This window comes from Zosterops lateralis (genome assembly GCF_965231275.1).
Source record: "Zosterops lateralis genome assembly, chromosome: 9".
NCBI lineage: Eukaryota > Metazoa > Chordata > Aves > Passeriformes > Zosteropidae > Zosterops > Zosterops lateralis.
Window position 1 is genome coordinate 21,256,786 of NC_139769.1, and position 16,687 is coordinate 21,273,472.

Here is a 16,687-nt window from a genome sequence, read left to right on the forward strand (position 1 = left end):
AGGGATGGATCTGGAATGTGTATTATAGCTGAGATATTTATGTGCGTACAATGTACATTGAGGGCTGCAGATTTAGAACTACCATTTATGTCCACTGTACCTGCTGTTTTGTCCAAAGCTTTTAAAATGTATTATGTTCATCACCAGTGGTGTTAAATTGAGTGGACTTTCAGAGATAGTGATTTTGATGCAAGGATTTAGATTATGTTTGGGCTTGTTTAGTAATTCTGTAGAAAGGCTACCTCAAGCGGACACTGTAAAGGTTGACGGATGAGTACCGTAGCCATCTATGCATTTTATTTGTTTGAAGAAAATCCATGTAAGCTTCCATTTTATTTTTTTTTTTAGAAAACACAATTTATCCATTTGTGGTCTTTTAATGTTTTTAAGCAGCTGCACTCTGTCATTTATGATAATCCTGGGCTAATAAAGGCATTTAAGATGGGAAGAGGGAGGTAGGAAGAAGAAAAATATTACAAAGGATTTCAGTTTCAAGCTTCCAAAGCATTTTTATAAGTGTAAACATTTAAAATAAGAATTAACTGATAGTGTCCTTTTTTAATTCATATTTTCTACAAATAGTAAAGATCACAGTTTGTGCTGAACATTTCATCTGGCAGATTTTTTTTTTTTAAACAGGTTCTTAGAAGCAAAAACCAAAATGCATTATAGAAAAAGATCATATCATTAAAGTCCAAGTCTATTTCATAGATTATTCTCATGACTTGTATACTAAGTGAGGAGAACCATCTGGAATAAACTCTCAATTAATTCCTTTGTATTGAGTGTCAGCTTTTCCCTGCACCTTCATTGCTAGTTAAAGACTGCTTCAGTTCCTCCACATTTTATTTTCAGATCAAGTGACACTTTGTATGAATAAGAGATTTTATGTAATAAATAACTTAGAACAAAGATGTAGCAAACAAATGCCACGGCCCCAAGATAGGAAGAATATGAAGTGGGAATCAATCATGAAGTAACCTGAGGGTAAAAATAAAATATCTGTGCCTTTTTTTGCTTCTGTGTGATGCAGGTCATCTAGGCATATTTCATTTTAATCATTCAGGGAAAACAGTGTTTTGACTTCCAACAGTATTCTTCATTCCATAGTATTCCAATAAGCAAACTTTTTCTTCCACCCTGTTCTTCCCATTTTCTGAACATCAATAGTCTTTCCTTTATCCACCATGATCCTTAGTAATCAACATTTTTTACTACTGATGTTAAGGTTGTCTGCTTCTATTTGTGTCACCTGATTTTAAATCAGCTTGAAACAAAACTCAAGCTTCAACAAATTCATTCCCTTGCAATGTAAAACTAAAATACTGAGCTTTTATTTAAGATTGGAGAAGAAAAGAAATACCCTGTCTAGTAGATTATTACAACTGCCTCTGCAGTCTGGCAAGGGATTGCATGGATTCTGTCCAAACAGTGAGGACAACTTTAATTTATCTTGTGTCTAGAGGGCTTCTTTTGGCCTTGTTTTTAACCTTCAGTTTCTGAAACAAATATGTTCTTGGCCAGAGAGGCTGTAGAACCAGGGTTTTGTCAGGGAAAATGGATTACTGATCTCCAGTTGTTCCTTCAGGGCTTTTCCTCATCTTCTGAGACTATTGGTAATAGAGTGAAATAATGGTCTATTTGCAGGAAAAAATGCAGGTATTTGAGAGACAGTCTTTGACCTGAACGTGGACAAGCATGTCTCACTATAACAAGGATGGTGAACATTTTGATAGAGCTTATGCAAAGACTGGCCCATCCCAGTATCTCTTTACCAGTGCAGTCATTTCAGGACTGTGTTTTATTTCCCTATTTTATAAGTAGTACTTTTTGACCTCTGAATTTAATATGATCAATATTATGTACTTGAGTTAGCAGTGTAATGGACAGCACAATATTCACTGCCAACCAAGACCTGTGAAAATTACTTGAACCAAGACACCTATCTGAAATTATCCTTGGGATTTACTGTCATACAGCTCTTCAGTTCGTATCCAGGGTGTCTTAATTCCTTTTTGTCTTTCTGTTGCCATTTTATTTTACGTGCCCTTCCTTAAAAAGCAGAAGGAACTGCATGGCTGTGCAAGCAGCTCTGATGACCAGGGGTGAGATAGTGGAGGTGCCAGTGTTGCCCACTCTGGTGTGGTTGTTGCACTGCAATACAGCTGCACTGGACATTTATCTTGGGGGTATTAGAAGAAAATTTCTGCCAGTTTTAGCTGGAGGAGCTGTGGTTGCAGAGCTGTTGTCTCACAGTCTGTGCACTCATTCTTCAGTTCTCAGGGTAAATGACCATGACCGAAGCACTATGAACTCAAAGTTTCCGTAGCATGCTGCATGTCCATAATAGCCTAGCTGGGATAGTTATCTTTGTGAAGCCTCATCTGTCCTGGAAATTTCCTGTGACTCTAATGTTAAGTACTGCAATAGTAATATTAATAGCCTCCTACAGCATACAAGTTTCCCTCTTTAGGAAAACCTGAAGGAGTTTGATGAATTCTGCTGGCTTTAGCTATCTGGGCCCTTTGCCCCACTGTGAAGCGCATGTAGCTTTAGATGTGGATGACCACCAGCTATTAAGCAAGGAAAAAGAGCATTTAAGTGCCACTCTTGGTGTTTTGCAATGAGGTTGTCATTGTATCTTTTTTACTCTCCACCAGCAACAGTTAGATGTGGTAGAACACTAAATCTTACTAAATCTGGGTCATGTCGGAAATCAGCTGAAAGGTAGATTTTTACCTGTTCCTTCAGTGGATTGAAAACATAAGTTTTCAGCTATTACTTCTGTGCCAGATGCAATTAAAAACAATGTCTACTTTAAATAATATTAAAAAAAAATTTGCAAGTGTTCATATTTGTGTAATTCCAACTAATACATCTTTACTATTATGCATTGAATTTAAATATTTTATTAAGCATTAATGAAGTCATCTGCTGTGAAACAACCTAGGTGGTTTTAATTACCAAATTTATTAGTCCATGTGATTTCACAGATACTGCTCTGAAAGCATCCATTTTAGCATATCCATATGCTGCCTTCCTCCAAGCCTTCAGCAGAAATATTCTTGGTTCTCAAGTCTTCTTTCAAGAGGGATTGAGTTGGGGTTTTTTTGGTAGGATTTTTGTTTGTTTGGTTGAGAATTTTATTCCTTGGGTTTTTGTTTTTTTTTTTTTTTTCCTCATGAAGTCCAGAGCTTCATACAAGTAAATACTACAGAAACAGCATCTATAAAATCATGACATCTGATTGTCCCTGTCCCTGTGATCTGAAGTCAGCATGACCCATAAAAGTCATGGAGAGAACCTGCAACCAGTCCTGACCAATTTTTTTAATCAGCTCAGTGAATGCCAGTGCCATTTCACATGTCAGCAGTGTTAACTGTTAGACAATTGTTATTAGACAATGTCTAATGCCTGAATAACACACCTTGAGGTTACACACTGCCATAGTAGGAGGTATCTGGCTCTGTTTCATTGCGTTGCTTTTCCTCCCTGTTTTGCTACATCTGCTACTCACTCTTTTCTTTTAGAGCTGAATCAATGTGGTTTTTTCTTGAAATCATGACTCCTTTTCAGCTTTTCACCTTTTTTTCCGTAACAGACATACAAGTAATACATTCTGATACAATTACACTTCTTTTCAGTGATAAAAGGGAGAGGAGCTGATGAAAATAGTACTACAACATTGTTGTTTGTAGTGTGTAATTGAGGTGTTAAGGTCTGTATGCCAGGGAGAATTAAGAAAATGCACCAACAGTTCAGAATGGCTTAAAGTACATTAGAGTTCTATTAGAGCATGGAATTATCAGAATTGCTTTGATGAGAAGAAGTAGTTTGGGGCTTGAATTTGGTTCCAAAAGAAACCAATTGCTTTAGATCTTTGAAAACCCAGTTAAACACTTACATTGTGGTTACAGTGTTTGGCAGTGATGTTTGCAAAGAAGAAATACTGAAATAGAACCCTCAAGGAGTAAGGCAGGGGATTTTTTGTTTTTGTTTTTTTAATTAAGTGAGAAATAAAACCAACTTTCTATTAACTAATGCAGAGCAGTTTTAAATAATGTTTCCTCAAGAAAGACTGGTTTGATCATGACTAAATGCATGTTTTAAGAAGCAGCATGCAATTCTTGGGCCATCTACAAGCAATTTACTGAAGCATGAGATTCCCATGAGATTTTGCACAAGTGATCAGAAGCATTGGCTGAGATACCTAACACCTAATGTGTTCTCTGAAGAAAAGCAGTTTCCACAATAGACAGTGCCTGTTTTTATAAGCTGAAAATAGTGCTAAAACCCCTAATAGTGCTAAAATAGTGTTTGGATACCTTTGTACACATGAGCTTCTGAAGACTCTGTTAGATTACATGTGTTTGTAGAACCACTGACTTTAAACTTTGCTTTCAAAGTTGGCTGAAGAAGTAACCACTGTGGAGTCTGAGAGAAGGTCCTGCCTGGACTAGGTCTCCGGTACAATGAGGTGTTCAGATTTCCTGCTCCCAGTCCTCAAGCAGCTGTGAATGTTGCAGTTAAGCACAGATGTCTTTCCAGCTTCAGGGGAGAAAAGACTGAAAATAACATTTCGGGAGAATGGTGTTATGAACAATATTAATATCCAGGGTAGCAGTAGGTGAACAGCAGCAAAAAGGAGAACAGCCTTAGAGCAAAATTGTCAGCAGTGATTTCTTGCTATCCCTCTGAGACAGGAGCAGAAAATAGTCCAGAACACCAGGAGAAAGTAAATGAGTGCTGGAGAATATTTTCATCTGTTTGGATTTTAAGGGCTTTTCTGGGGAGCTATAGCATAGTGAAGGCTTAATGAAGTGAAAGAAGGTTATTATAAATGGAGGAGATGACAAATCAGTAGTGCTAGTAGAAATAAATGAGATTTTAGAGGTAAATATGATGGATTTTAAGAAACCACTTATGACACACAGGACTGTGAACTGTTTCCCTCCAGTCTCAAATATTTAATCAGCAGGAAAAGTTGGATTCATACATTCTAATATGATATGTGATTCTTACCTCCTTATATGAATCAGAATTTCATCTAGATGTGTTTTGCATTGCTCTTTCCTCTATAAATAACTACAAAAGAATTTGGAAATTAAGACAATTCCAGTTATGGAAAAGCAACTGTCTTGAGAAATTTTTGTTTCAGTGGCTGCTTTTGAAGTTGTTTCTAGCAGTTTACATAGGCAAAGAAAGCACTATCCTGTTGAATCCCAGAAGAAAAGGTAGAATAGATTGAGGTAAGCCACATTTTTTTTTTATTTTTACCTTTCTTAAAATAGCAGAAGTGCTACCTAGCTTCGTTTGTAATGGGGGTGTGGGAAGGCTATAAAAGATAAACCTGCCTTTTATTATGTGCTATCAAATGAGTAGGAGGTGTTGTGACCATGCGTGATAGTATGCAGGCCACAATATAGGTAGAGTGTTTCTTTGGTGTTTGTTTTTTTTTTTTTTTTAATTATACATTATAAGATGAGGGAGGGGATGAGATAAACCTGCATAACACTACCAGAAGCCTTGACTATCAAATCTATATGCTATTTGTGTCTTATTTGAAGAAGATGCAAAAATATTCTATAAACTTCATGAATTTTTAATGAATGTACTGCTCTTACCCATTCCAAGTGAGCTTCCAGAACAGGTGACTGAAATGACATGAAACAGTGGTACAAGTGTTAGGTCTCAGTTTGTAAGCTGCAAAATATTATTAATCTGCAGTATGTAGTCTATATGTATTACTATGCAATCCTATCAGATAGCAGTAGTTTTATAATGGATTAAATCCATGCCTTGGGAAAGGCAAAGTAATTTCTTCCCCTTGATACAATCTTTACTTAAAAAATGTGTTTAGGAGTGATTCATTGCAGTTACTGATTTGTTTATTTAAAAAATACATTAAAAATGGTCATTTATTTGCTTCTATATTCTAACCATTCCTAACCTCCCAACTGAACAATAACTTTTCTGTATTCACCAGGATATGGGTGATCCTGTTAAGAGGCACCTGTGTAGATACATGTGCCCACACCCAAAATGCTGCTGTGAAGTTCCCATCACAGATATTGCAAGACTGCACTCATAAAGTTTACTCTGCAGTCAACACCAGAGCAGAAAACTTCTATTCCATGCCACCTTTACCTGCATAACTTTGGATTACATTTTAGCCATCTAGCATGCATGGACAAAACAAACAAACAAACAAATATTCAAAGCAATTTAAATTCTACCTGAATATATTTTCTTAGGACAAAATGAAGGAAATAAAGTGAGCTTTGGTCCCTTGTTAGTCATTGGAGCTACCACCACAGTGTAGACATCTCCACAAGGTATCTTGGTGATATCACAGTGACTCAGACCCGAGCTGGGGGTACAGCTGAAATTGCCCTTTGAGCCATGTAGATCAGCTTTGTAGTTGGTTGTTTCATCAGAAGCTCGCCAGAACACCCTGATGCCATTGTTGCTGAGTCTATAGAGCTTCACCCCAGAAGGGCAGCAAGCACCTAAGAAAGAAACATTAATGAGCAAATTTTGTGAACTCACAATGTATTATAAATTTCTAGAGTGCCGTTTAAACCAGATTACTATGATTACCAGCATTTCAAGGAGAAAATTATTTCAAAAAGCCAAAATAATTCTTAAACTGAACTAGGAGAGAAAAATTTTATGAGAGTCATTTTATGGAGCTGGAATTCAGTCATTGTTTTACATGTTGGAGTATTGTTGCTCTCACCTGATGTAAGACCTACCTTAGAATGCCCAGAATCCTTTTGAGGTCTTTAAAATTTATTTATGCCGTAGCATAATTTAAATATAAAAACTTTTTCTGGAGCAGTATTATTAGAACTTTGTTATATGGCAAACTGATGGCTGTCATAAGAACAGGTCTTGATTATATGAAAATAATCCAAAGTGCATTTATTTAAAGAGGGAACTGCAGATGTATTATCTGTGTGTTGAATTTCAGCTGTGCTACTTTTATGAGAGGATCACCACACGAGGCACATTGTATATTGAGTGTTTTTCTTCCCAATTGCATTTACACTTTACGTACTGGAAGAATATCCCTGATAGGTGCAGCTGGATGCCAAACCCGTCTCACTAATGGCTCTCAGAGACACTGTATAGTTGGTGCCACATGTGATACAGCCCAGGAGACAGTAGGTCTGAAGTGTGTGACACTTTGCCTGTCCTTTTGGAGACTCCAATGTTGTTACATATGTCTGTGCACCCCTCCCAACAGACCAGCTGATATTGGTTACCGACTGTGTCACTTGAGTTAGTGTCAGGTCATTGGGGCAACAAGGTGCTGAAAGAGAACAAAAAACAGACAAGTGAATTCTGTGTTGAACCTGGAAAATGAAAGGTATTTGGAGGGTTGCAGGTAGAATAGTACATGATCAAGAGTAAAAGAATGAAGAAGTGCATACTTTTCAGGTGTGCTGAAAAATAGTTGACTCTACTGTCAAGCCTCTAATAAACAGTATGTCAGTATAAGATCAATTTGTCTCTTAACTGTGGGTTAGAACTCTGGAATTATTATAAAATGACTGTTCAAGACTTCAAAAAGTTACAAAGATTTTTCATCAGAATATCAGAGTACATCCGTAGTTCAGTTAAGCAGGGTCTGTCTCTACCCCTCAAATCACGTGTCTCAGTCCAGCTCTGTCTCTGTTTAAAGTCTCTACAATGTAAAATGACTGCAGCCAAACTGCCTGTTAAAAATAGATCCTGGTGTATATTAATCTCTGTCCTGGGCCTGGGGATTGTCTGGAGAGGTGGTAGAGGACAAAACCTGTTAGCAAATTAATAGCAGGAATAGTGGGTAGGATGTGCTTTAATCTGTTCTTTACACTGCTTATTTGTTGACATGGACATTACCTCATTGCCTCTCCTGGTAATATTAAATATCAAAATGCTGACAAGGAAGTTATGTATTACATTAGTGGCTTATGTTATTACATTTTAGTTAGCTGTGACAGCAGATAATTGGTTGCATTAAGGACTCTCAGTCTGAGGCAACTGCCAAATGACCCTTTCTTGTCACACACACAGGTTTACAGAAAAGGACATCCAGCAATACACAGTACAATGTGCACATATTGTAAATAAAAAATAGCCAAAACCATAGAGCTATTTTATTACTATCCTACTAAGTATGTTGTATATAGTATGTAACTATATACAGTTCCCCATACCTGTCTCTAAAGGAATACTGTAGCTTGGGAAGCTCTGTCCTGCTGGTGATCTTGCTATAGCACTTACAGAGAAAGCAGATCCACAGGGAAGATCCATTAGGGTACAGGAATTCCTGGTGCTTGTGCAATGCCAAAGTCCAGCCTCTCCTCTGGCAGTGACAACATATGTAGCTTCTTCATTGTTAGGTTGCCACTGCACACTTACTATAGATAGACCCTCCTTGGAGATATTTTTAATTTCAGGACTGCAGGGAGCTGAAATATTTCATATTAATATTTCATATTAATATTAAGATTGTTTATGCATACTATATAAATTACATGTAAATATTCTAGTAGGACTGACAAATTACTTTGAAAAGCATATTATCTTTATATGCTTTACTCCTGGTGAGAAATTTTGATGGAACAGACAACGTAAGGATTTTGTGTATAAATTGTAATTCTGATTTTCAAATTATTGGAGCTATCAGAAGTTTTCAACACAAATTTGATATAAGTTCCCTTCTTACAGTGTATCCCTAAGGACTTTCAGTTTTGGAGTTGCTGGTATTTTGGGTTTTCTAAAAACGTTTATCAGTAAACTTAGTAAAACAGTTAAACAGTAACTTAGCACTCCAGTAATGTTTTCCATCCACGAATCGCTGTGGTTTTATATGATGATTTCTTCAGCAAAAGGAGAAGGAGTGATCACAGTACCTGTTGCCACGGACTGGGGCGCACAGGAGGTGTTGCTGCCGCGGGCCTCGCTGGAGGAGTACACGGTGATGTTGTAGGGGGTGCCGCAGCGCAGGGCCGACAGCGTGCAGGCCGTGGCCGTGTCCCGGCACAGCACCACGGCGCTGCCGCCGGCCGCTCGGGTCTCGTACAGGTCCGCGCCTCGCACAGGGGCCCAGGTGACCCGCACCGTGTCGCTGGACGTGAGCACGGCCCTGAACTCACTGGGACAACAAGGAGCTGCGAACAGAAAAGGCAGACTGGGAAACCCGAATGGGAGTGGAAAACTGCTGCAAAAAAGAGCCTTGTTTCATTTATCTATGTGCTTCATGTCTTCTCCAAAGGTGACCAACACTGTGCAAACAGGCTAATAAATCACTGATTTACTTCTTAAATTAATTCAGTACCATTCCTTCCAAATCGATAGAGGACATACTAGTCTTTAGGTCAGACACAGGAATTATGTATATCCTTGGGTTTAAATTTTAAAGTTCTAGAGGTTAAATAACAATGTTCTTCTCAATTTCCCATTGAACTTACTACTTTTTTCATTTTTCAAGTATGAAAACTCCCTATGAGGAAGTTGAAGACTTTGGTATACTCTTCCTGAGGTAAAGCTAAAAAAAACCCCAACCTAGACAGGGCTAGACTTCAAATGTTATCCCAGGTCTCTGTGTTATTCATATGTCCTTGCCTGATGATTGTGAATTGTTAAACTGTTTTCAAGTTTGTATGCATGTCGTTGCACTTGACTATGCAAATTAACTTTAATTGCAATGTGAACTGTTTCTTTTTCTCTGCCAACCTTTGTATGTTATACCCAAAACCTGAATAAAAATAGAAGTTTAAGTCATTGACTTCCCATAAAAATGTCCAAACAGCTCTACCATAAATACAGTTAAAGGATCCAAATGAATTTTCAGGAATAGATGGCTACTTACCAGTAGTGAAATTGAATACATCACCTAAAGGACTCTGCCCTGCCTTGTTATATGCAAAGACACTAATGAAATAAGTGAAACCACAGTCTGACTGGAAATGGCATTGAGTATATGATGTGTTGCAGTGCACTTCCAAGCCGTCATCACTCTTCACAAAGACCACATAATAATGACCCAAAGTGACGCTGGACCATGACACCAGCAAGTGACCAGGTTCATCCTCCTCAATTGATATGTTCATTGGTGCACAAGGAACTGAAAAAAAAATTAAAAAAGAGAAAAATTCTCAATACAATTATTTTTTTCTTTTTTGAAGTTGTACTCTTGGGGAATAAAGGAAAATCAGGGATATATAGAATTATTCTACTCAGCTTGAATAGTTGCTCTGTCTTGATCAAGAAAACAGTAACTTAGCTGCCTTTACAGAGGTTGCTGCTTATATTTACATGACAAGTGGGTATGATTTTTACAGAACAAAATAGATGCTACCATCGTGTTTTACAGAAACATCTGCTTAAGGAGCCCTCTGAGCAAAAACAGTGATACCAGGCAATATTTCAAAAGGAACTGGCACAGTGTGTGCTCACAAATAGTAGGTTTGGATGATAATTGAAACACTAGCATGAATAGCATTTGGCATCCAAAAGCCTCTATATGTGAAAACCCTTTATATTTTTGTATAAAATTTACTGGCTGTGTCTGAGTAGAATTATCATTTGCTTAGGCTTCCTTTCTGTTGGCATTCCAAAATGCCACATTAAACTGCAAACTCCATGGCTTTTGTTTAAATAACATTTACTTACTTTCTAGTTCAGTAAAGTGCAGCTTGCTGCTATTTGAATATACATGATCTAGTTGAAGCAGTGTTGGCTGAGATTACAACCCACAGCTTAATAGTTGTCTCTTGCATAAGGCTCTCTCATCATGTTGGGTGCACCACAGAGTTGCTGACATGATTGAACTCCTAACTCCTATCAAAAGTCAAAATGAGGCAGGCTGCATCAAATACCTGAGTAAATAATGTTGTGTATTTCAAGCAGCATATAATAAAAATAAATTGCTTAGATTTTGATTACATGGGCAGTTCATCTAACAGGTCAGGAAACAACAATCTCTGACATGGTAGTGGTGCTGTAGCTGAACTGAGCAAGCTCTTGTTCTGAATATAGTTGATGGTTTCTTAATTTAGTCTCATTGTGTTACTGTGGCTGAATGTGCTTATGTTGACCCCCTTTCTAAACTAACAACCTGACATGGCCCAGAACAGTTCTGTGCTCAGAGACAGTCCTTAATGCCATTTGCTCACAAATTTGTTCCACCACTGCAAGTTTTTGTCACAGAAATATGATGAATGTTTAAGCTCTTACTCCTGCAATAGAAAAGTATATGGCACAATTAATGAACAAAGATCAAAAGCAGAACTATTTGAGAATCACCTGTGGATTGCAATGGACCCATTTACATTTCAAATGAGAGAAGTAGATGTTAAAATGCCATAAGCTACATAAGAATCAGTGACACATACTAGTTTTTAAGCTTACTGCATCAGTAGGTTCACTGGCTCCAGCATCATTGTATGCTGTGACAGACACATAATATTCAGAGCTGCACTGGAGGGATGGCACCGTGCAGGAGGCAGAAGATGTGTTACACCTCAGTTTCAGGTGTCCACTGGAGACTGTGACACTGTAGGTTAGAGCTCCTTCTGTTGGCATCCAAGAGACAACGGCTCTTAAAGCATCACTATTGAAAGCTACTTTAACATCCACTGGTGCATTAGGACCTATGGTATATCAATTTGGAACACATAAATATAACTTTAGATTATGGCCTACAGACATGACCTCTTTCACAACTTGCAAACTAAATGCCTTTTTTTTTTTTTTTGAGTACAAAGCTTGCCCTCATTCATGTTAAAATGATATTTTAAAAAATAAATAGTTCTAGTTGACCACTGCTGAAACTCAATGCTTATTTGAATATTTGCTTCTCACAATTAGAAAAACCCTCAAAATCAGTCTGAGCTTGTGTAACCCTTATCCAGACCTGTCCTAAGTACAACTTCAGTGACAGTAAATGGTATCTTTGCCTGAGTAATGTTCACTAAACATATCTATGTCATCTGAGCTTTCATAAACTTTGAGATGGAACAAAAATATGATCTGAAAATCTACTCAATGTATCTTTGAAAAACATAATACAATCACACATACACATAAATACTTTCTGGTATATTGTTGCTGTGTTGTTTTTGGAATGCTGACTTGGTTTCAGAAAAGAAAATTTCTTACTTGTTCTTTGGTTATATGTGAAATCATCTCCAGGCATCCCATTGGCATTCCAGGCATAAGCCTTGATAGTATAGAGAGCTCCTGGATCTAGATTGGTAAATATCAAGGAGGTATTGGTGGTGTTCTGCTTCAGCATTCTGCCCAAACCATCTGATCTCATGAGTGACACAGAGAATCCAGCTGCCATAGGCACAGCTTTCCAGCTCACTGAGATGGAGTCACAGCTCAGAGAACGAACAGACAGAATTGGAGCAGCCAGGACTGTTGAGAAAGAACAAAATTATGCTTTTGGTTTTTCAGTAGTATAGTTTGAAAAGGCCAAATTTGAAATGAATATAGAGAAAAAACAGTCACTAGTCCTGAGAGACAAATTCAGTGACAGCAAAATCAGAAAAAATAAATTAGTGCAAGATCAACAGAATAAACTTGGAAAGTGATTTGGTGCATCAATTTGCACGTTTTGTGAAATTAACAAAAGTTGTACAGAAAGTGTGAAGGGCTGCATGTGTTGAAGAATGAAAATCAGCAAGAAGATACTGCATTTCCTGTCCTCTAAGTTTCACATTGTTTTACTATTTTATACTTTTGGTTGTTTCTTCATGTCTTCTATTCCTTCAAGTTATGCCTTTTATTAAAGTAAAATACATATATTCATACAAATTCTAGTGAAACTCTCAGCTGAACTTTTAACTTACTGTACCATCATAAAGTAAACCATTAATTCAGACTTTTGTCCTGGTCATTAAGTCAGATGGCTGAATTCTAGTCCTCAAAAACTAAAAGAAGACTGTGATCAGTACAATTTAAAATAAAGATTATAATGATTCAGGACAGGTATATGCATGAATGCTTTATGTTACAATAACATTACAGAATTTGAAATAAGATTTTGAAAGTCCACCTGTTTTTACTTTTCTGAAAGGTGAAGGCTGGCTTTTTCCTCCTGAATTTATAGATCTGACAGTGATTCGGTACAAGGTGGCAGGCTTCAGTCCCGTCACTGTGCCTGGAGAGTTTTTTACTAGAGTTTCAACGAAGGAATCTCCATCCTGTGCAGTCAGCATGTAATTAGTAGCCCCAGGTACTGCTCTCCATTCCACTGTGATACTGTTGCTAAGTTTGGAATAAGCTTGGTCAATAACAGGGATATCTGGAGCTAAAACGGAAATAATGATAGAGACACTGAAGTTGGAAAACACAGCCCTGTGGAACTCTGTGTGCTCTGAACATTTCACAAAGACAAAATGTAGCATAAATAGTCTACACTTTCTATGAATGATTAAAATTTAAGTTAAATGGACTATCAGTGAACATTAACAAAATACACAGAGTCTTGTGGTATTCTAGACCAAATTTCATCTTTCCATAAAAACACTCTAGTACTCTGAAATCACTATTGTAAGACCATTATTTAACCCAGGGTGCACAGAGAGGTTCTTTTTTAAAACAAATTAACTATATTACCAACTAAAGCAATATATACAAAGAAGAAGTGCATGTTTACACAAAGCAGTCTGAAATAGGACTCTGAACCATAGGCATTTCTATTTCAAAGCAACACACAATAATCTAGCCTGGAAGGGATCACTGGAACTCACCTAACCCCTTGCCCAGAGCAGATATACCTAGGTATTCAATAACATGACCAATCAAATATTGTAACAATGCTTTGATGTTATGCTTTGCCATTCAGAAAGAGCTCTTGTGTACTGCAGACACAAAACTAACTACATGGTATATTTCTTAACCATGAGTAATTTATGTTCAGAAATCAGGATTTCCATACTAAATTCAGTATTTATATAGCAATTATACATATTGCAAGGCTGCAAAGCACTCACTAGAAAAGAAAAAAAAATAAAATGAAGGTACATCACACACTAAATTAAGAAAAGGAACACAGAAGTATCTGGGACGAAGGAGGTACCTTGAGGTAAACTCATTCATAGCAAGGCAGCTGGTGGGATTTGGGAGACCTGAGCAAGTAAAATGCACAGCTCCTCAGCTAAGTGCTAACATCCATGTGTTATATATTCTCTACTTGACTGTTAGGCAAGACTTAGACCCGGGTAAGGATTTCCTGCACAGAAACTTTTTATGAAGTGTTACCAAAGACAATATTTTAAAACAAACTAAAACAATATATAATGCAGTATTTTGCTCCACGATTGTGAAAGACCCATCTGCAAATGTTCCACAGGCATGGTCAGACAGAATATCTGGGACCATTTCTACAAATGGAGCAAAAGAGGGTGTCTGACTGTAACTGATAAGAAAGTGCTTGGGACAAAGAGCAGATGTCAATGCTTAGTTGAGTAGCTGGGTATAAAATTCCAAAACATTGGAAATACTTGTTTGTAGGAGATTGTTCTTCTGGTGTGGTTTTTATTTTGGCCGTGTTTTTGTAATTGGGGTTCTTTGTCATTGTTGCTGTTTTTTGAGGGAGTGTGAAGGAGTTTTCTTTTGTTTGTTTTGTTAATTATTAAAATATACAACAACTAATTGGTTGCAAGTATGGGACAGTGTGAATCCCATTTGTACCACAGCTATGTAATGAACAGCAGAATTTGTTCATCTGAGTGGTCTCCCTGGCTCACATTAGTATCAAGGCACAAGTCTGAATATTTGCATGAGTGTCCAACAGAATTTTGACTCCTAAAAAATGAGATCTAAAATTTATAAAGATGTCGATGTAATTTTTTAAGCCCGAATCAAACATGAAAACAATTTTTGTTTATAAAGCTGCAAGAACTTACAGAATATTTTATTAAAAATCACAAGTGGGTGTTCTCTTCAGACACATTCAAAAATAGGCAGACAAAACCAAAATACCATTTTGAATATTTACCTGTGTTTGCTGAAAATATCTGAAAAGGAAAATGTAACAAAATTAGAAATACGATGTGACAATTTTTTGAAAATTAAAAATCTAAGAATGTTAATAACAACAACCTAAAAATACTATGTTTATTAACACGTTTTACTGATATGATGTATTTGCTCAGATTCTTTAAGCATGGAAAGAATACACAACCAATGAGATTTGGTACAGGTATGCAGACTGTATTGCTTCTGCATTTCCCCCTCTGAACCTGCCTATTAATCCCGTTTGCAGTTGTTGACCCACTTCGAAAGTATTTTTCAGTCATATGTAAACAGGTGAGCCCGGGACGTGCAGCTGGGATATTAACAAAATACCAATGTGGAAGCGGATGTCTGACAGTGCTCCACCCTAACTTTAGTTTACTTTTCCGAAGAATACAGTACCATCGCTAAAAGCAGCTTTACAGCAAGTAAGTCGCACTCACCATTCCCAGGCAGCTGAGGAGCACTCCAGAAAACGCCAATGATTGACTTTCCGCACTGCACATCCTGTCAGAACTTTGTTCAGCCTCACACGGGGGCGAGCTGAGCCCGATGACAGCGGGGCTGTCACTGTAGGCTGTCCCCGGGGAGGGGAAGTCGCGGGGCTGGACACTCCGCTCCTCCTGCCGGGGCACAGCTGGACAGCGGCCACCAAACCTGGTGACATGGGGCCACCAAACCCGGTGACACGGCCACCAAACCTGGTGACACGGGCCACTAAACCCCGGTGACACTGGGCCACCAAACCCCGGTGACACGGGCCACCAAACCCCGGTGACACGGGGCCACCAAACCCCGGTGACACTGGGCCACCAAACCCCGGTGACACTGGGCCACTAAACCCCGGTGACACGGGGCCACCAAACCCCGGTGACACGGGGCCACCAAACCCCGGTGACACGGGGCCACCAAACCCCGGTGACACGGGGCCACCACAGCCTCGGCTCTGGCCGCACGGCTGGTGGCCCTTCTCTTCTGCTGCACCGTGCAGATTGTGTGCGCTTTAGGGAAGATTAATAAAAAAATTAAGCCCAATGAAATTTGCTCATTGTCTATTGCATTTTGCCCACTCACACGGACCTTCTCTTCCGTCGGGAGTGATGTCCCCATCGTACTCCCCTCTGGACGGCACACCGCCACACAGACTGGGAACTAACCACTCCTCATTCCTGGGTTGGGGAAAGAGAAATTTGCCCCGCATTCCTTCGTATTTGTCCCAGCTGCTGGTTCCCCTTTGAGAACACGACTTTGTCTTCACACTGTAACTTCTGACACGATTACAGGCGTCAACAGCCGCTATCGTTGCACGACCCGACGGTGTTTTCCTCGGTGGTATACAGGCATGTCAGCGGGGCCTGGGAGCCGTTTCCGTGAGGGAGCCCCGCTTTCCCCCGAGGGGTCCCGGAGCAGGGCAGGCTCCGGAGCCGCCCCGGCCGGGCGGTGTCCCGCTCCCCCTGCTCCCCACACCCCGCCGGGGCGGCCTCGGCGGGCGGGAGCGGCCCAGGCTCACCTGAGGCCGCAGGAGCCGAGCCCTCGACACCGGGCACTTCCCCAGGGGGAATTTCGAACCCCATGGAGGCAGACGAAGAGGGCCCAGCTCTCTCCAGTCCGGTCCGGGCTCCTGAGGGGCTGCCCCGGCCAGCAGAGCCGCCCCGCCCGGCACCGGGCA

General features: G+C 39.2%; 1 protein-coding gene across 6 annotated transcripts; it reads right to left on the minus strand.

Moving 5' to 3' along the window:
* Positions 1-290: 290 nt before the first annotated feature.
* On the minus strand, positions 291-16,643 carry FNDC7 (fibronectin type III domain containing 7). 6 transcript variants are annotated; one of them, XR_014590754.1, is made up of 15 exons: positions 16,093-16,426; positions 15,462-15,675; positions 15,002-15,020; positions 13,055-13,309; positions 12,154-12,414; positions 11,388-11,645; positions 9,863-10,117; positions 8,904-9,161; positions 8,205-8,459; positions 7,061-7,315; positions 6,237-6,509; positions 5,625-5,654; positions 5,023-5,085; positions 4,326-4,565; positions 291-981 (listed from the first exon to the last, which is right to left on the minus strand). XR_014590754.1 is itself a non-coding variant. In XM_083868021.1 (14 exons), exons 2-13 carry the CDS (start codon positions 16,126-16,128, stop codon positions 5,048-5,050), a joined length of 2,193 nt encoding a protein of 730 aa, XP_083724147.1. In that variant the 5' UTR covers positions 16,129-16,187; positions 16,529-16,643; the 3' UTR covers positions 291-4,565; positions 5,023-5,047. The 6 variants fall into 6 exon arrangements, 5 of the variants coding, with proteins under 5 accessions (XP_083724147.1, XP_083724148.1, XP_083724145.1 ...); XM_083868021.1 differs by lacking the exon at positions 15,462-15,675 and adding an exon at positions 16,529-16,643 and having other exon boundaries at positions 291-4,565; positions 16,093-16,187; XM_083868022.1 differs by having other exon boundaries at positions 291-4,565; positions 11,388-11,567; positions 16,093-16,428.
* Positions 16,644-16,687: the final 44 nt, after the last annotated feature.